This window comes from Poecilia mexicana, unplaced genomic scaffold (assembly GCF_051168715.1).
Source record: "Poecilia mexicana isolate PSO_F unplaced genomic scaffold, ASM5116871v1 scaffold_8, whole genome shotgun sequence".
Taxonomy (NCBI): Eukaryota; Metazoa; Chordata; class Actinopteri; order Cyprinodontiformes; family Poeciliidae; genus Poecilia; species Poecilia mexicana.
The window spans coordinates 23,593,122-23,614,519 of NW_028263377.1; the positions used below are offsets into that span (position 1 = coordinate 23,593,122).

The 21,398-nt window shown below is 38.8% G+C and overlaps 1 protein-coding gene and 1 long non-coding RNA gene across 2 annotated transcripts in view; one reads left to right on the forward strand and one right to left on the reverse strand.

The window, feature by feature from the left end:
- The window catches only part of LOC148158103 (uncharacterized), a 64,366-nt gene extending 47,665 nt beyond the window's left edge, over positions 1-16,701 (reverse strand). Inside the window, exons 1-3 of the mRNA XM_088007935.1 lie at positions 16,614-16,701; positions 15,131-15,290; positions 3,014-3,130 (exon numbers count right to left, since the gene is read on the reverse strand). Of these exons, the coding sequence (XP_087864061.1) occupies positions 3,014-3,046 (33 nt within the window). The 5' untranslated portion in view covers positions 3,047-3,130; positions 15,131-15,290; positions 16,614-16,701. The remainder of the gene's footprint in view (positions 1-3,013; positions 3,131-15,130; positions 15,291-16,613) is intronic.
- An 87-nt stretch (positions 16,702-16,788) lies between these two features.
- On the forward strand, positions 16,789-19,416 carry LOC106924221 (uncharacterized). The gene is made up of 2 exons (XR_001419582.2): positions 16,789-16,914; positions 18,425-19,416. It is a non-coding gene; the product is annotated as an uncharacterized LOC106924221 (long non-coding RNA).
- Positions 19,417-21,398: the final 1,982 nt, after the last annotated feature.

The window sequence follows — 21,398 nt, forward strand, 5'->3', positions numbered from 1 at the left end:
CTAATTACTACTCAGTTGTCGTATTTTGTGACCCTTTCAGTCTCTAAGTTTGGGTGAAAAACCAGAAGTCAGTATTTCTACATTTTTTTTCTTAAAATAGAAATATTACAGGTCTGTGTCTCACTGGGTTAAGTTAATAAACAAAGTAGATAAGGAGAGTTGTGCTCTTGACTCTTCGCGTCGTCCCTGGGGACGATAAATAAACGAGACAGAGCCGCACTAAAACGAACTCCGATTGTCTTCACTAAATGGCTGTAAGAAGCGGGCCTGGAAAGAGGTTGAGGGGCTGCTGGGGGCAGGATTATTGGTTCCTCTGCGGCCGTCTGTTTTCGATATTCACCCTCCAAATTGATTTTTGTTTTGCTGCTTTTGTTGCTGTCGATTGTGTCCGCAGGAGGAGGGTTGATAGCGCTTTGCTGGCCAGGAGTCCCCCGTGGCCAATTTTCCCAGCGCCACAACAGCGCAGTCGAAAATTAAACTGTCATAACGCCCATAACCACAATTAATGACAGGGATTAGGGGCTGAAATCTGCATTACTGAACACCTTTCAGCACACATGAGCTCTTGAGCACAGAACAGCAGAGAAATAAAGGCGAGGAAAAGAGAGGGGAGACGGGAGAGGAGGTAAGAGGGCCAGGAGACGGAGTAAAGCTAGAGAAAAAGGTAAGAGAGAGCAGAACAAAAGGATGGGAGATGTGCCTGGCTATGAGACAGAGAATTAAGAAAACACAGGGAAGATAATAAGCAAATTAGATGGTGACCAAGGGGAAGCTTTTGTTTGCAGAAACACTGGATGAATCCCCTCTCTGCAGACAAAAACAGCAGCTATTGATGCTAATAAGCACCTTCTTCTCTGAAAAGGCAGCTTGCAGCATAATTACCAGCTTCAGTTGAAGTTTATCATTAAATGGCCAAACATGATGTGACTAAACTGTCTGATAAGAACTCATCGCAAAAAAGCAGCTTTTCAGTAAAAATAACATTTTGCTTTGTAGGTGACAAAGCAGATAATTGCTCTAATTATTTAAAGCATGTAGTTGAGATGGTGGTGAAGCGGAAATCGTGCGTCAGGTCAGAGAGGACAAGAGTCTCTGCCGACACCATGAGACGACACACGGCAGGCAAACTGAATTACTTGAACAGCAGCGTCACTGACAGCTACTGCTGCACCGTGTAATGACACACAGACAGAATTACTTCACTGCAGGAACAGCGAGGATTCAACTGGAGGGAGGGAAAATATGACGGAGAAGGAGAAAATAACCATGCAAACAGAGGGAGAAATGATAGGAAAATGTGGAGGAATTTAAATACAGAAAAATAAAATAAAGTCATGAAGTCTCTCTGTTGAGCTGAACGGTTACACTTCAGTTTCAGGCCACTGGTGACTGCTTAGGGCAAAAGTCGTTGCTGGAATCTGCAGATGTCGGCATCTGCGTTTCCACTGACCATAAAATTATGCAAACTGGAGTAAGAAAATAAATTCTCCTAATGGAAACACTGCAATTTTGAAAAATATCATAATTTCAATTTCAATTTTGTGCACATTAGTCGTGTAAACGCAGCTACAGTTTGCCCTACTGAGGGAATTGATCATGGATTTGAAGTTCACTTAAAGAGACAGCATTACGTGTTTTCCAGTCATTTTATAACACAATCAAGTAACTACGTTAACTTTAGATGCTAAAAGAAACATGACTTTGTAAATTAACACCTTAAATTTGGGCGTCTGTCGCTTTAAAATCTGCTCTTTCTGAAACTCCGCCTGCAGGAAGTCATCACAACATCATATCAACCCTTTGCCAGCATTTCACTGAGAAGCAGCTCCTATAAGAAGCTGTTTGCTAATTGCTGCTGGCTAGTCTGAAGGAGCTGAGTGGTGGAGTTGTGAAACTTGGAAACTGCAGCTCTGAGGAGGAGCTGAGTCCCGAAGGCGGGGCTAAGTCCAACCAGGCGTTTTTCACAGCTGAATGGTTGCCATGGAGATTAAAGGATCTCTCAAACACACATGAAAGAATCAAAGCAAAACTCCAGGTATGTTTTTGATTGAGGAATAACATTATAACATGATGTAAAGCTCAAAAACGTCAATTTTACAAGACACTATTCCACTACATTTTACAGTAAATATGTGTGTTTTCTACACCTGTACATTTCTATAAGGTGTTGCATTACTTGGACATGTTGCATTCAGATCCAAGTGCTTTTTTAGTATTATTATTATTATTTGTTTATTAGTTTGAAAATAATCAGTGACTTATTCAAGTTAACCAGTTCCAAAAATGGTTCAACACAAGTTTTCATACTAGTGACAGGAAATTACAATATTGTTCACTATTCACTCTACCGTATTTTCTAACTGTGGAGTTGTTAAATGTCTTACGCCTCTTTTTTCAGACTGAAAAATAACACATTGGTTATGCTTTGTGTTAAACAAAAACTTCCAAAGGTACAATCATTCCTTTTTCTTATTTACTTGGTGCGACTTTAATCTGCAGTTAAAACTCTGTCGCTGAGCATAAGCACAATAAAAACATGGCTATGTACTATTGGAGAACATTTATGTCTATTTTTCTGCAATTATTTAAAGTCAACTGTCATTTTATCCTTTTTCTTTGCTATAGTTTTAACCAGTAATATGAGAGGTTTTCTTAGCACTTCTTATATATGCTAAACAAAACAGAAGGGACATAATTAATTGGCTTATTTTTAGTTTCAGTTGACATTATTAATGTACGTACACACTTCCTACAACTTTAATGTGGCATTTGCAGGTTTATGAAGCTATTCTCGGGTGCAAGTTTAAACTAACAGCCTATAAAAATATCTTATATGTACCATCAGGCTGAAATGCTAATTAGAAACAAATAAGAAAGTTGAGCCAGCGGCACCAAAGTAAATGATTTAAAAGTCTGAAAATCTGCTTTCAATACCAGATAAGAAGTTCAACATCATGGCTGATCAGTGCAGGATGTCTGGAGTGCAACAGGTGTAAGTACACACATTGCCCACCTGGTCAGCTGCAGCCAGCAGGTCATCGGCCATCTTGTGCAGGTTGGGCGTCTTGCTTCTGTAGATGAAGCACGTCGTCTCTTTGAAGACATCTGGCTCATTTATCTCCGCGCGGCTCTGAACGAACGGAGAGGACACTGCAGGTGAAAACCTACAAAGGTTTAACAACAAAAGAGCCAAGAGAACAAAAGGACGACTGCTTTGAGGGCGTTTTCACACCTCATAGTCCGGTAGATTCGGTTCGATTGGGGGATCAAAATCGCAACATTTGTTACATTTAAAACTTTCACACTGAACTGTGTCCCCCTCCTCACCTGTGGGGGCGCTGCACCAAGAACCACTGATGGAAACGACATGAAAACCTCAGTGCAACTTCCTTCTTCACAAAATGTAAACAGAAATGGAGTATCGTCACGTTAGCATTTATAGGATTTCTCCTACAAGGTATTTCTTGCGCTAGCGCAAGACGTGCGAGTTTGTTTTGGTTGAACTTACCCAGAATGCCTGGTGACAGTTTCCTGCCATTAGATTGGCCTGCATTCACATAAGCATTCAAACTGCACCAGAGTTCACTTTAATCAAACCAAGACGTAGGTATTTTGGCAGACATTAAAATTTGCTCTTTTGGTCCGCATTCAAAAACTTTTCATCGAAAAACGTATGTTTCTTTCTAAATTGGCGTGTTTCCATTGAGCGAATTTAGTTTCATAATTCCACTTTGAGCAATTACATACTCAATGGAAGAGCAGCCATTGTTGTGATGACAACAATGGATGCGGAGCGTCAGAAAGAGTTGGAGCTTCTTAAAGAGACAGAGGCCAATTTCAAGGTGTCAAGTTGAGAAGTTCTACAAAAAAATCTTGAACTCATATGCTGCATTTCATTCTTCCACTTAAGCCATGTGTCCAACTCAAGGCCCGGGGGCCAAATGTGGACCGCCGTAGCTCTTTATGTGGCCCTCTAGACCGGTGTTTCTCAATCCTGGTCCTCAGCGCCCCCCTGCTCTGCATGTTTTAGATGTGCCTCTATTCCAGAACAGCTGATTCAAAGGATTGCATGACCATCAAGTACTGCAGAAGCCTGTTAATCACCCAGAGATGCAATTCAGGTGTGGCAGAAGGGAAATACCGAAAACATGCAGGACAGGGGGGCGGTGAGGACCAGGGTTGAGAAACACTGCTCTATACTCACAAATTCACAAAAAAACAAAAAGATTTTTGCTGCAAAATTTTCCTCAAAATTGGCCAAAAACATTGGGTTCCTCAGCCTTACTTGATGTGAAATTATAGTCAGTGAAGGAATCGATATGGTTTTTAATTAATAGCCGTATTGATTCCTTACAAATATTTCTAAATTAGTGCCATAAAATCTGTGATTTTGATTGCAAAAAAAACTCCCACAAAAATCCTGGAAGCACTGATCAGTGTGAAAAGATGTTCAATATTATTTAATTTTAATTAATGGTTATTGAATACTAAAACTATCTATTGATATTTTAATAGTTTAGTGGTTTTATCAATACGTTCTAGAACAACTGGCCCTTTAAGAACATTCAGATTTGACATTGCCCAGAATGAAAATGAGTTCGACACCCCTGACTTCAGCAAAATAAGAGATCATTTCACAACTGCAAATTAATATCATACCAAAGTCTGTTTCAAGATCTGTACACTATAACATGTTTTGAGCATTTCTACTGATTTCTAAAAGGTACACCTTCCTGCTCGACTGTGCCTGAAGCCAGCCAATATTGCCCCGTGTCACAGTGACTGTAACCTGAACCTTCCCCTCCACAGTAAGAGGAGGAACACTGCAATAAACCAATTATAACAAGGCTTTATTGTCAGCCAGGCACCCAAAGGCGTTTTAGCAGGGTCAGGCTGGGTGTGCTAACAGTTTACTGTGTTTGTGTCAACTCCGAGCGCCGAGCAGCAACACAACCACCCTGACAAATAATCAACTCTAACAGCAGCTTGTCTGAACTTGCTGAAGTTTCCTTCTTTACGAATGCGGTGGGAAAATGCACCTGGTTGGTTATTGCTCGCTCATGTTTGGGGTTGAGGCGACCGCTCTCGTCTTTCTGACTCCTGAAACGTGTTGGATGAAATGAAAGGAAACAACAAACACTCAGATGTCACATGAGAAAAAAAAGTAACAGGATATCCCTCCGTAACGCAGAAATTGTCTCATAAACGGAAAACTCTCCTGTAGTTACAGCGTCTCCCGCTCCCCCATATTCACAGAGCAGCCCTCTATTAGAGCCTTTCTTTATGAGCTCATTTGTCTCTCCTCTATAGAGCGCTGCAGAGGAGTGTTAACTCATCTATCCGTTTTCTCTGAATCATATGGGGACGTGGCCCACCATTTCTCCCCGTTTCTGATGAAGATGCCCAGTTAAGCAGCAATTAAGATGCATTTCCTGGCGTGTGCTTTATAATTTCCCCATTTGAGCTGCGCAGGCATCAATATTCCGCTGACATGATGGCTAAATCACCACGGCTCAATCTCGCCACCCCCCATCGGATGGAAACAACAAACTGTGTCATGGGGACTCTGAGCTTTTCACAACTTAACTTCAGAGGATATTAGGTGGATTTACATGAATTTCACAAAGATTCCTAACTGTAGCAGGCAATTAAATGCTTGTTTACCTAGATTTATAGAAACTATAGCTTTATCCCAATTAGGGAGGCTGAATTGCAAATCACAGAGCTGTGAAGAAATATTTGCTACCACAATACTTAAGCATTAAATTTTCTTTGATTTGTGTGAGAACATTTAAGTGCAACAGAAAGAGGAGATGTAAGGGGGGATTATTTTTATGCAGCAATATCATTAGCTCACTAATTGCTACAAAAAAGCCAGTTGTTCTTGTTAATAATTGTACTCTTGTGTTTGAAATTGTTTTCTCTAAAGCACAGCAGGCAGTCATCTTTGTTTTGATGCAAAGTGGAGAATACTGCAGCTGAAAAAATGTTTCCTGAGACTAGCTTGTCACAATAATATTCTGCTGGATGATAAAATGTTCCAGTAATTATTGCAATAATAATTTCATTTTAGATCATTTTCAACTAATATAATGGTAAAAATGGCATAATAAAGATCAAAGATCAATAAATTTTAAATTCTAATCAAACACTGGAACTGGAAGACATCTTAAATATCCAAAATAAACAAAAACAACAGAAACAGCAGATAAAATGAACTATAAAGTCTCTGTAAACAAAATTATCCGTCAAAAAAGGGCTAGTTGAGACCAAAGCACCAGACTGAAGACTTATCATCCAGTTTTTGGTAAAAAGAGAGAGGAAAAAACAATAAATCATGCAAATGGAAATTACTGAGTTCATTTTAATTTATTATGCGATTAACTGATTTATTGCTTTTTGCAACAGGCCAACTGATACCTGTTTTACCGTTTGTCCTGTCAGTGGTGCAAAAGGACACTTTTCTGTTTTTCTTCTGTTAAAGTTTCCACCAGCGTTTTTGCGTCCCTCATTTTTCTGTCCTAACCTACATGAAACAAAATGTTATCTTTTTTAGAATGAAGACTTGATTAGGGCTGTAACGATTCCTCAAATGATTCGAGTACCTCAATATTAAAATTCCTCGGGGAAAATAATCTCCTTTGAAGCTTTGTTAAGTTATGTTTTATTGTTTAGCGCACCGTGTTCCAGCCGGTGATTATTTATGTTGCGCAACACTCTCACTTCCACCTCTGGGTGGTTGCTAAGTGCTAAGAGCCAGGAGCATAACATCCAATTTTATTGATTAATGTTATTATTGTTACAGTTTAGTTTTTTATGCTACAGAAAAGTAAATGTTGGAGATGCGCAAATATGAAAAATTGGGCTGATGGTGTAATCCTGCTGTAATGGTGAAATTGACCAATATTTTTCACTTAATCAAATTTTTTATTATACTCAATTAATCGTAAGAATAATCGATAGAATACTCTATTACTAAAATAATTGCCCTAGACTTGATTTAAATAAATTAATATAAACAGGAGCTAGTTTTCCATTAAATATACGCCTTATAAAAACTGTATCAGTTCTTCACTTTGCATTTACCTGTGAGTGTTTTCATCCCTTTGAGCAATTTATTCATATTCTACTTTAGATTTAAGTTGAGGTCCCTATAAAAAGTGCTGCAGCTAAAAATAATGTGCATGTTTAAAGTAGCAACAGTTGCGTCTTTTTCTTTTGTCTACAAACAAAATCTACTTTCAGAAAAGATGTCAAAATCACAAGAATTAAACACATATTACTTAAATAGTAAAACATGACACTGTTGCAGTCTAAAGAAAACTCAACAGGAGAAAAAAACAACTGGTTGTTGAAAGAGAAAACAAAACCCCCCTTCATATTTTCTACCATTTCATGCTCAAGCATTGCTCTAAACATCAGCAAGCGAGCGAAACAGACAAACCGAAGACAAAGGCTGGGTGTTATTGTGGGTAAAGTTGCTAGCATGGTGGAGTCTCTGATATCTGTGACAGAGTTGCCACAGGGCACAAGGAGAGCAATGGGATGATTGACAGCAATGAGTGTTGCAGGAGCAGCATGTGGAAACTGACTTAAACTTCATTTAATCAAGGACAGCGCAGTTTTATCATGTAAATGTTGTTTTGCAACCGTTGTTTTGTATGAAGGTTTTCTAACTAAAGGCCGAATTTGCAAACCCAGTCCTTGGTTGGACAAAATTGGACAAAATGCATATTAGAGAATACACATTCTCCACAACAAAGTAGGCTGGTATACATCAGCGTTGTTCGTTTCTGTTTCACCTGGAAAATATTAAAAACAAATATTCTAATAATGTAGAACATAAATAAAAAATATTGATTTGAGTACCGTATTTTCCGCACTATATGGCGCATGAAGTCAGTCAGTCAAAGAAGATTTTGTAGTACTCCGCGATGAAGTCGAGCTAATTTGTCTTTGAACGTAACACACCTGGTTGGGGCTCAGATGGCGGTATTTGTAACAGTTGGAAATAGCTAACTTAGAAACCGAGCCGTACCTCCTCCCTCATTACGTGTTGATGAAATTACCAATTTGCCTGTATTCACACCACATGATTTATATCACTATGTCACAAACAGTTTCCCTTTACACCGGAGCAGCATTAAAAACGTACAAAAGACGAAATGCTAGCCAGTTTTTTCCCCATACATGCTAGGCTACATGACGGCGCGGCACTGTCTCCATGGTTACCAACCGTTAGACTCGTACCTTCTCCGTAATGCCATATTTGATACTGACCCTTTGTTACTTGATCATTCGAAGCGCCATTACGGACAGTCGGAAGTGAGGGACGGGAGTTTTGAACATAACGACTGAAATTATTTTCCAAAGTTGTGTTTGCCAGGTTATTCATAGCTTCTACTTGTTCGAGTCGAGCTAATTTGTCTGTGAACGTAACACACCTGGCTGGGGCTCATAGACGGTGGTATTTAAGTAAGTTGGAAATAACTAAGAAAAGGACCCGTACCTCCTCCCTCCTGACGTGTTGGTCAAACTACCGACTTTGCTTGAATTCACACCACATGATTTATATCATACTGTGACATAAACTGCTTTTCCCCTTAAACCGGAGTAGCCTTTGAAACGTACGGAAGACCAGTTGCTAATCAGTTTTTTCATACATGTTCGGCTACATGTTTGTCTCCATGGTTACCACTGGTTAGGGCAGTCTAATCGTGCCTTATGTATGGCAAGTGTTCTAATCATGCTTATAAAATGTATGAACGTTAGTCTTCTTACCTTATAAAAAGTGTTCGCTGCAAATCCACGATTACACCGAGAAGATTCAGATTTTTGATATGGCCCAAAATGAAAATGAGTTCGACACCCCTGTTACAGATCAAAACTAAAAAACTAAAACTATTCTTCAGCTGCATGGACGGAAACCAGAGCGCCTGGGTTGTTGTGCTACTGTCGATTATTCCAGCCGTGACCGCGGCAGAAGAGGTCATGTTTAATCTCCACCACAGACGGGTCAGACCGGACCAACTACAGCGCTTCAAATTTAATAAATCACTCCAACTTCTGCTACTTAAAATCACTGCTGTATAATAACTCTGCAAGATTAAAATAATCACCCCATCTTGGTGCCGCTCCTCAGCTTGAGGTGCCGCTGCCGCCGCTGTGTATTTTTGCTCTTATCATCCGAGCCGTGACAGCGGTTCGCTCCGGCACCGGCCGGGCCGGACCTCACAGATGGAGCCGATTACCAGATAAATGTTTACCAGCGGAGGGAGATTTATCCCTGCAGAAAGGGTCGTGTTTTACGCATCATGTCCCCATTTTGTGATGCTTTCAATGCACATTATGCGCTCACAGGGCAACACTCGGAATTATCATTAAGAAAGGAATACTTAATTAGCAAGCGATTAAACTTTAACATTACTAATTATGTGCCAAAGTCCATGATTTGTTAATTAATTCAACTACTTAATAATATGTAGCTCAAGCAGCTAACCACTGAATGACTCATTTGGGGATTTGGTGTTATCCATCACCTCAAGAAAAACCACAAATAAGTACATTAATAACTAGTTTAATCTGCTACTCAAGCTGCTGACACCATTAAGCATTGGGAAATTAATGGCTTTTTGAGCAGAAGTCACATTTTTGATTGTTTTTTTTAAATTGTGGAATGTGGAGAAAACATCTTGACATCATTTAACATCGTTCAGTTTGGTCCCAAACAAAAGATTTACACAGTATTTTAGGGAAACTCCGTCCGTCCGTCCGTCCACTTCTGTTTATCCGGGGTTAAACAGAAGTGGGTAAGAAGGGAGGCCCAGCCTTCCCTCTCCCCAGCCACTTGTTCCAGCTCCTCCAGGGGGATTCCCAAGGCGTTCCCAGGCCAGCCGAGAAACATCGTCCCCCCAGGGTGTCCTGGGTCTCTCCTGGGGCCTCCTCCCTGTGGGATGTGCCCAGAACACCTCACCTCACCAGGGAGGCGTCCAGGATGCATCCTGACCAGATGCCCGAGTCACCTCAGCTGACTCGGGCATTACTCTCAGCAGCTTTACTGAGTCCCTCCCAGATGACCAAGCTTCTCACCCCATCTCTAAGGGAGAGTCCACAGACCCTGCAGAGAGCTCTTGGGGGTTCTCCTGGAGTATGGGGTACCAGGCCCTTTGATATGGGCTGTTAGGTCCCCGTATGACCGGTGTCAGAGTCTGGTCCGCATTGCCGGCAGTAAGTCGGGCTCGTTTCCGGTGAGAGTTGGACTCCGCCAAGGCTGCCCTTTGTCACCGATTCTCTTCATTACTTTTATGAACATTAAAGTAATGAAATTTCAGGTGGGACAGTTAAAGTCCATCCAACTGGTCAATTGTTACAGATTCACAGAGTGTGAATGTAAGACTTGAACTATGAACATGATGCAATGTGGTCAGGAAAACAGCACTGAAGGAGAGCTACGCTAGCTTGACTGTGACAATCTTAACATGTAGATGTGTTTCCGTTCAGTAAAAAAAAAAAAAAGTGGCCACCCACACACCAACTTTCTGACAGATGATCAATAGCGCAGAGGTTTAAATTACCTAATCAATCACTGCTACTATTCAGATGATCGCTTATTAATTATTACAATACAAACATAAAACTGTAACGGACTGAATGTTCTGTCCTTTAGTGGGAAACGTTTGTGTGTTTTTTGGTGTTGAATACAGACACGCTAGTGGAGCTGTTGTCAGTCAGTTGCTACGGCAACGGTTCTGTGTATCCGGCACAGAGAGAAAGAGAAAAGAGACGATACCAGTGGTTTTGAGTTGTTCTTCGACAGTTATTCTGTTATTTTTCCCTTTGCGTGGTGCACTACACTGAATTAATAATACCTACATCTCCAGGTTTCATTTCGTTAACAGATTTGTTCTGCCACGGCAGCGCGGCTCTGGACGGCAAGTAAAAGAATCGTCTAATTTTACTAATTATTGCATCGAAGCAGTGCTCTGTGGCTGCAGTTTTACACACAGTGATACTGTGAAATACTTTCCACAGAAACCAAACTCATTGCTAAATGTGAAGGTATAACTCCTGGGACAGATATCGGGTAAGTTTCTATTGTGCAGCCGAACAGTGGTGAGCTCATACTGCAGCAACAAAATATGGGCGAGCGAGAGAAGAGGAGCGAGGCATGGAGAGAGAGGACAACAAAGCAGGGACGAAGAAAGGTAGACAGGTGAGGGAGAAATTTTAGAATAAGACAAGGAACAGGAGGTAATACAAAAGGAAAATTGAAAACCAAAAAGAAAGTAGAAGAAGGTGTAGAGGAATAAATAAACTGAAGGTAAGAGCCACAAAGAGAATCAGGCACAGAGACCACACATCCAGCATTGAGTCAATTTGAGCTGCTCTCCCTCCTTCGTTTGATCCCTCCGTGTCCGTCTCCACAGTGATTAACGGCCCAGAGAGTTGTCACGGGAACAGGCGAGAGAGGGAATAACGAGAAGGAGGGTAAGGACGTCACCTGGACCGAGCCGAGCGCAGACGGAGGGAGAGGAAGCGAGAGAGCGAGGGGAAGACCCCAAACCACAGCAGCACATAATTAAAATGGCTCCTCACACACACGTTTCAACAAATCCAATAATGAACACCCTCGCCCACCCCCCACCTGGTCTCCGCGGAGACACACAGTTCACTGGTTCCTCAAACTTTTCAGTCTGACGCCAGCTGTCATTAAAGCAGCAATATATGGAATGAGTTCACGTTCGTTTGAGCTAAAAAGGTTTTAATCTCACCTGCAGGACACAGCAGTTTGCAAAAGATGCTGAATGTATTAAAATACAAGAATGGAAAGTTAAACATTAATATTAGACATTTGATAAGAAATTAAAGTAAAAATGTAATTATTGTCTCAGTGAAACAGAATTTAGACAATGAAGCTTGAATAATAACGTTTCCTCCATTTGGATCATACTAAAATCGCTAAGCAATTACAATACACATATTTACCAATTTATCTGTTTATTTTTTGAATATGTACAGAAAACATACAGCATGAAGCATAATGTCAAAACTTTTGTTTTTACATAGAGTGAGTGGAGGTATAAACTTATCAACATTTTCACTTTTGATTCATTTATCTTACATTTATGGCATGTATAATCACACATATAAAAACTAAACTCATAGTTAATAGTTCAACTATCAATTTGATTGATGAATAATCATTATATCTTTAAATTTCACCAAAAACAAAACAAGTATCACTAACAAAAACACCAAAAATAACTGACTAATATTACATATTATATCCATCAGTACTCATGTGTTTATATAATAATTTGAACAGTTTCATGTTTGAACATCGTCAAATGTTTTTCTTGTAGTTCTGAATTTGCATATTTTAAAATATGGAATTTGCTGCTTAACCTTACAATATTTTTGAATGTTTTCTTATTTTTGTCTTTGTAAAGATTTAGAGTCTGTAGTCTGTTGATTATTGTTTTTTTCTTCTTACCAATAAAAAAGAACGTGAAATTTAAGTTTTAAGATGCTTTTCTGGTTAATTTAAGATTTAAGACGCTTTTCTGGTTATATTCTGCAGCTCAGAGACAAAAATCTCCAAGTTGGATAGGAAATCATTAAATGCTCTGATGCTAAAGTAGCGTATGTCATTGTTGGAGAATATGAATTCACAATGGGCCCGTCTTTTATGATACCATTTGGTTGCTCGTTCCAACCTTGTGGAGCCAAAAATTAGAACAATCTGGACTCAAACTGCCCAGTACGCACACAACACACTGCCTGCAGTCATTTCACAACAACACCAGAAAAACATCTGACCACATCGTTAAAATTTAGCCAAAAATGACCTTCATAGGGTGTTAGAGAGCTCACATTAGCATGGTGGCGTGTTATTGTTCATCAGAGGTCAATAAGGACTGGTTACATGTCTTCATGCAAACACAGAACTGGCAACACTCCCAAGTAAATTATTGTGATTCTCTTGGCAACAAAGCTACTTTTGCACCAGATGAAAACAGAAGGATGTCAGAAAAATGTAAATCTCAATGCCAATATACCTTAATAAGGTCCAGTTGGGCACACATCTCCAAACTGTGCATAGAGTTAGTGGAGCTGGAATTCAAATGAAAAATGTAACTGGGGTGAATATTCAGATTCCTTTACATTTTCCACTTTTTGTTTCATAGCAGTCGTTTACCAAAATCAAAAAAGATCAGATTATTTCTCATGAATGTACTCTCAGCATCCCATCTTTACAGAAAGAAAACAGAAATTTAGAAATTTATTAAAAAAGAAAAACTGAAATATCACAAATGACTATGTATTGAATGGCAGGTAAATATCCCAGTTGTTGTGCCAGAATGTATTGATAAAACCCAGTAAACTGTTAAAATATAAATAAATAGCTGTTTGTTTCTTAAAATCTGAACATCTTCACACTGATCAGTCCATCCAGGATTTCATGACTGTTTTTGTGGTTTTTTTGCAGTCAAAATCAAAGATTTTGTGGCACTAATTTAGAAATATTTGTCAAGAATTCTTCTGATATTTGCTCTAATGTTTAGTGTTGAACATGACTTTTTATTCATCGCCGTATTGGATTGTATCTTGACATCAATATGAGGCAGCAGTCACTTAAACCCAAAATTTTGTAGTAAAAATCTGAAAATCTGTAGATTTTGTGTGAACTTTGAGTTTTGCAGATTTGTTGACAAATTAGAGGGATGTATTTATGTAATCTGGAGTCTAGAGGGCCACATAAAAAGCTACGATGGGCCACATTTGGCCCCCAGGCTTTGAGTTTGACACATTTTACTGTAAACCAACACAGAAAATGTTTCAAAACAGGAACTAAACCGCCTCATACAAAGAAATATAAATAGCAGAGTTCATTAGAAGAGATGAGAAAGTCAATCAAACATGCTTTGAATGATTAATGTGGTCTCTATGCCTCTGTAATCAATAAACCAGCCACTCAATATGGAAGCGTTTCAAAGACGAGCTATTGTTCTCTCTTTATCCAATCAGACTAGCAACTCTCCTGAACAAGCCAGGCATTCAAGTCAAATTGGGAGAGCCTGAGAGTGTGCGTTTCTCCATGCACAGGAACAGTCTGAGCGTCTTCCCCGCTGATTTCGCCACCTGTTCCAGACAATGTCAACCAGACTCATTTATCTCTCGGCAGGACTCGTTGCAGAAACACACACATGCACACACACACACACACACGGCTGCACATCACATGCAATAATTACTGGGTAATTTCTGACAGACGATGGACAGACTTGCAGCTTTAAAATGCCAGGCAGAAGCTCCGTTTAGGCAACAACACTCAGTTGGTGATGCATACGGTACATGTTGTACTTAGCAATGTGTTTGTTTATAATTAGAAAAATTAGAATACTGATTAAATTACATATTTATTATCTGTTGTCTAAGCTAGCGCTTCATATTTAGCTGAGTTTATGTGTTTTATTCACAATAGGTGGATGGGCAGTAATTAGTTCTAGCAGCTTTCCATTAATTCACTGACCGGACACAATGAATGAAGTTTACTGCCAAACTGAATTAATGTGTTTTCAGCCAAAACACAGAAATAAAGCTGGACATTAGCAAGGTAAAACACTAAACAAGGTAAAACACTAACATTTAATGTGGCTACCTTTTCATAATGCAAGTGCATAGCAAAAAGTTACAGTTGTGTCTGCATAATTACAGCTCTGGAAAAAATTAAGAAACCGCTTAAAATGATCAGTTTCTCAGATTTTACTCTTTATAGGTTTATGTTTTTGTAAAGTGAACATTGTTCTTTTATTCTATGAACTACTGATAACATGTCTCCGAAATTACAAGCAGAAATTTTGTATTTATTTGCAGAAAGTGAGAAAAAGATACAGTGCTTTCAGACCTGAAATAATGCAAATTTAACAGGTTAATATTCATTTAGAAACAACAAAACTAATGTTTAACTCAGGAAGAGTCCAGAAATCAGTATTTGGTGGAAAAACCAGGAGGTTTTTAATGGGGTTCAGAGCAGTGGGCTCTTCATTTTTTCCAAAGTTGTATATTTAACATACAAACATAACAAAAGTCCCTACTTTTTGTAAATCCATCCATTGTTTGTGTTCACCTGAAGGAAATGCAGAAGTAAAATTTCGGGAGGTGAGACCCAGACATCCTTGTCCCCCAGTGACAGTCTTCAGTTCCTCCTGGAGGATCCCAGGATGTTCCCGGGCCAGAAGGGATGCAACATTCACAACAAGTTCTGGGTCAGCCTTGGGGTTTCCTCCCTGTGGTGTAAAAAATGCAACACTAACCCGTCACTTTCTGCTTCCCTGAGGTATAATTATAACATGATACAAAGGTTTGTTTTCCTAAGCCACTTAAAAATGGTTTACTTTCACGCCAGCTGTTGTTCGGGACATAATGAAAATTTAAATTTGGAGTTTGGTAAACACCATAGAAACTAAACTGATGTGTTTTGGTCAGAAGAGTTTTCATTAAGGCTTTCTGTAGGTGGTGTGAAAAAGCCTGTTTCCCTTCCACAGACCTGAGGAATGATGTCAGAGTTTAAATCTCTTTGAAAAACTCTTACAAAGAACATAAGTTAGTCATTGTTCTTGTTATCATATTTATTTATTTATTTATTTATTAGAGCAGCGGTGTCAAACTCATTTTTGTTTTGGACCAAATCAAGATCCTGAATGCTCTTAAAGGGCCGGTTGTTCCAGAATATATTGATAAAACCTGATCACAAACTGCTAAAATATCAATAAATTCTTAAAATTAAATAATATTATTGAACATCTTTTCAGTTCCTTCAAGATTTTGTGATACTTTCTGTGATATATAAAAAAAAAAAAGCTTTTGTGGTCACACTTTGGAAAAATTTGCGCTTATTTATGACGGTAAATGCGACTTTTTATTACTCGCTGTGTAGATCATGGACTATAATCTGACATCAGTTAAGGCTGAGGCAGCTGTTTAGTACAATTAAGTTTTTGACAATTTGAAAAAAATCTGCAATAAAGTCCCAATTGTGTTTTAGCGTAAAAAAGTGCAGGGATTTATTGATTTTTGCTTGAATTTCCACAATAATTCTCAAAAAACTGGAGGGACTGACTGATATAATGTGTCAGTAAACAAATAAAAACTGCATTGATTTAATTGAAAACTTAATATTTAAACACCTCTAGTGTTTAGTCCAGAATTTAGAGGGTCAGATAAACAGCTATGGCGGGCCGGATTTGACCCACGGGCCTCGAGTTTGACATACGTGCATTAGGCAGATATGATGGTTGTATAATATTCAAATCAACACAAACTGAAATCACAGATGTAAACCTTTAAAGTGAACCATATAATCATATCATCACAAATTATGCTTGATTTAACCAGCATATTATAAAATTTACCCTTTAAACACGCTACAGTAAATAAAACATCAGCATTAAAACCTACCTAAACGAGAGATAGCATTGCGCTAACTAGCTACTAATGTATAAAACAATCCTTAAAACCGCTGGCACTTTTATTAGCTTATAGCTAGTTGCCCTAAACCCACGTGAAGAATAGAAAACACATCTCTTAATAACTCATAACATTTAACTCACCACATTGGGCAGAACTCTACGTCAGTATGAAGCAGTTTTAAGATTCATTTAACTAGCTTGCGTCAGCTTTCGATAACATAAACTACTCCCGGTTCGTCGTCAAGTTACTTCCGGTTTTACGTGCGGTCACTTGAACCGACACAAATAAACTGTAGAGCCCCCTAGTGGAATGAGAGGAGTGAATTCAACACCAAAAATGGAACGTCATTGGGTTTTTCAGCAGAGAAAAGGTCTAAAAATACTTCACTAATCACAAACTCAACCTTCTTCCATGGCCATCTTAAATGTAAGCTATTAAGAGGTGAGTTTTTGTTCTACATGTTGGTTTCAGCCAATTAGCTTTAAGCTGATGAAAGTGCTGGTGGTTTTACGGATTGTTTTGTACATTAAAGGCTAGTTAGCACAATGTTGTTTATTTAGTTTATTCCACAGTGGGGTTTAATGCCGACATTTTTATTTAATGTAGAGTGTTCAAGGGGTAAACTGTGCTGGTTAAATCAAGCACAATGATGATGATATGCTTGTGGTTTTATGGATTGTTTTGTACATTAGCAGCTAGTTAGCACAATGAAAGGCACAGTAGCTTCTTAATTAGCACAAAGACACTGTTTAAACTTTATTCCTTTAAATGTGGAATGTAAGACTTAAAACAGTTAATTTACTAAAGTTTCTCTTTTCAGATCTGGAAACAATACAGCATGTTTCCAGATCTGTGATTACTTGTCCTCTGTAGTCTTATTGAAGTAATATAAAGTGGATTTTGAAACAATACAAACAATCTACTTCGGCTGCACACTTTAAATATTAATCAAAGGCTTTTATTCTACATTATTTTTTATAATTTTTGCTAGCATAACAAGAACATAGAGTTCTTGTTAAGATTGCCATAACAACACTGAGGTAATTACAAACAGTTTCCTTTACTGGGTAATATTTCTGTCATGACAGTGTGATACAAAGTTCCATTAACACTATTATGATTATGAGAAAATAATTATTAAGCACGAGATATTAAAAGTACAAAATTGAATTTTAAAGAGGCTCCTTTACTTCTTTATTACAGCAGACTTTATTAGGCTATCAAACCGTTTAGTACGTTGTTTATCAGCCTGTGCACAATTGCAGCTATTCAGATGCCTAGCATCAAAGAAATAAAAGCATAATCATCATTGCCCTGTTTCCCTGAGTTATTTCAGTAAAATGGGCAAAAAAACAACGAAAGCATCCCCCCAAACTGACCTTGGTGGAAAAGCGCTGAAAGAAAAGGCTGACATGCAAACAGACACACACAAAAACAGCCAGGTTCCCTCTTCAGCCATCTGCCCAGCTGTGCAGCCAATGCCACTTCCATCTACCTATTCAACCTGCACAAAAAGAGTCCTGTAATGGGAGGCGAGGTACATACAAAAGAGAAGTGCGTGGCAAGCAAGAAATTGAATGTCAAGGAGCCTTGTTTGGTCCTGATGGGGGTTCGAGGGTAAGCCTTAAAGGGAGGGAAGAGGAATAATACAGATACAGGGATGCCATGTGATAGACAGAGCAGAAAACTAATAACACACAAAGAGTGTGAGCAAAATGTTGGAGGGGATCTACGGTTTGAGATGGCCTCTTCTAGCCGCAGCTAATTTCTGGTGGAAAAATGACAAGGGCAGAAAGAGATGGAGAGATAAGAAAATGTGACTTTTCTAAAGAAAGGAGCAGGAATCCATGTGGGTGTGAGGGCATCTGGTTTCCACAGCTGGCTCTATGTAATCAGAGGGATGCAGGTCTGGATGACTGACTGACATACTTCCATCTCTCCATTTTCACAGAGGAATGCTCGCAAAACATCACAGGAGGAAGGGACAGAAACTGGCATTCATGAAACGCTGATAAGCAGCACATAAAGCCGGGGAGAGATGCAGCTTCTGTGCACAGAGCAGAAAAAACAAGGAGACAGATGGAAGGACAAAGAAACAGAGGGCAGAAGACAGAAGTTCAGAGGAGAGAGAAAAGGGAATGTGAGAGAGGGAGAGTCCAACACCGCGTCCCGAGTTCTTGCCACAAAAAAAAACAAGTGCTGAAGAGCGAATTGAAAGTGAAGCCAAAGAGCCTGGTCAATGTGTTTCGGTATAAATAGCCCAATTAGTATTGCAGAGACGTCGTTGGGTTCTGAGATGCAGCGTGGCAGAGCCGGTCTAATTACTGGCTAACTTGACCAATTATTCCAGTGTTTAACCAGGCAGAAAGCAAATCGCAGCACCTGGTTATTTAGAAACACCGGCTGCCCTGTCGGGCTTCACGCTCTCAGCTGTCATCTCCAGTCACTGTCAACGTCTTCCTCCTCAAAACACACGAGTTCACACACCGCACCAGGCTCTGAAGGCGGTGTGGTAACATATTTTGGTGTAACTGATGTTGTAATTTTCTTATTTCAAAATAAATTTCCACATGCAATTACACCTTTTTTGCATTGCTATTGCATCACAAGCAGAGTTGGTAGTAATTACATTTACTTGAGTAACTTCTTTGAAAACATTTAGCTTTAAGACTAGTTTTACTTTTTACTTGAGTAATTTTATTAGGAAGTATTTCTACTCCTACTTGAGTAAAATTTCTGGATTTTCTACCCACTGAATGATGAACAAACATTTTACCAACAAATTCACCAGAAACTGATTTGGAAATGTTTTTCTTTTTCCTGATTTTGTAAATTTTTTATTTATATGAATTATTGTCATTTTGGTCCAAAATTTCCACTTAGCTTTATATTTTCATCCGTTTGATTATCTCATTATTAAATATTAAACAATTTATAATTTCATCACTTATTCCAGTAGACTTTTTACCAAATACCTTTTGCTGTTGAGTCATTTTTTGGACATCTACTTTTTACTTTTACTTCAGTAAAATCTCAGATAGCAGTCACTTAAATTTGATGTTTTTGGCCAATTTTAAAAAGAAATTGCAGTAAAAATCAGACAAAAATGTTGGAATCTGTTGATTTTGTGTGAATTTTGCAGATTTGTGAAAAACTGGAGGGACTTATTGATGTAATTTGGAGTCTAGAGGGCCACGTAAAAAGCTGTGGTGGGCCAGATTTGGCCCCCGGGCCTTAGGTTTGACACATGACACATTCCTCTTTCAAACTAATCCTCTATATTTTGATTTTTACTGCATCCTAGAAGTAGAGGTGGGCGGATTGAGCCTAAACATCGATACCAAGTTGGTATCAGTTCTGGGTCGGTACCAGCATGGACAGATTGATGCTTTAGATTTCATTTTACATCTCACTTCAAAACAGATTTTGTGTTGATTTTCTCTCAAATTACTATTTTTTTGTGCATTTTTTGCTTGTTTGTTAAGTAAATTTATGTTAATTATGAGCTTTATTCAAATTCTCCTTTTCTTCTGATAGTGTGAACAAAATAATGTAAAGAAAAAAACTACAAAACACCCAAAGTTCAGAAGTTTGATGGAACATCAAACTTAAATGAAAAATATTATTGGCGATACTGGCTCTGTATTTACTTGGTATTAAGTCAATAACAGAAAACCTAATCTTTGGTTTTTGGCAGGTCTTGTTCAACACTTTGCCCACTACATTCACCGTTCTCCTTTTCTTCTAATTTTGGTTCATCAATGAAAATCTTATCATTTCCGGTTTTTCCCACATCCAGATTCCTCTAATGCTCATTATAAAAAGCTCTGCTCCGTGTTTGAAGAGGCTGACGTTTCTAAGAACTTTAATAACATCATAATGAACAAACCTATTGTTACACTCTGATTGTGATTTGCTGCCTGGAACATAAAAATATATTTACAACTTACAGCAACACAGCCGGCAGTGATGAAGATATGAAGGCGTTCGGCTAATCAATCCGCAGACTGAATAACCGACTGGGTTTTATTTATTACCCAGGAGTTTTCAACGCTGATAATCATAATGACAAAAACACTTTCTGTATACAACCCTAGGTAAAGAATAACAGTAATGAAGAATCATCGCCGTTGTATCATCACAATCATCATTTGTTTTGGTAATTAAGTTCCCAGGATAAGTACTTGCTAAAGCAGTTGCCTTGCAGTCAGCTCCTCAGACATCAAGATGGATCTGTCGTAAGCTCCCGCTAAAGCCTCCAGGCAACGCACAGTTAATATTGAGTTTTAGCAACCCGATGATTTATTCATAATACATCAATCTTTTTCTGCTTGTTTATCTGCTTGCTTATGGATTTACAGTGTTTCACCATGCGTGAAATAGTTTGAAAAGGGAGAGGGGAAAAAAATCTAATAAAATTCATTAAGTTATGAAACAGTTCTTGTTTTTTTGTTTTAACTTCCAAGTCTCATTTCCTCGGTTGCGTCCAGAGCATTGGCAAACGTCGCCGGTTCAGACAGACACTTCAGACACTTGGAGGGAAGCATTCAAACACTCACCTCATCAAACGGCACACACTGATCTGACTCAGTGTGATTCTCTGCAGCAGCACGACTGGCACTGCAAATCACACGTCCTAATTTCCCATTAGTCTCATTTTACACGCAACATATCATTTTCCTTCAACAATCAGCACCTGTTTTATGGAGATATGCTTTTGCAACATAGAGCCAATTATTTTGCTTAAATTCATTAACTTTCTTAGTCGTTTTTCAAAGTAATTATTAAAGTGACAAAAACGAGGAGGAAAATAATCGGCGTCCAATTCCGCAAGCTGAGCCAGAAACTTTCAGAAATGGCTGCCAGCGTCAGTAAAGAGCGGCTGCCAGAATCCAGACACTTTATAATTGTTTCTAACCGGAGAA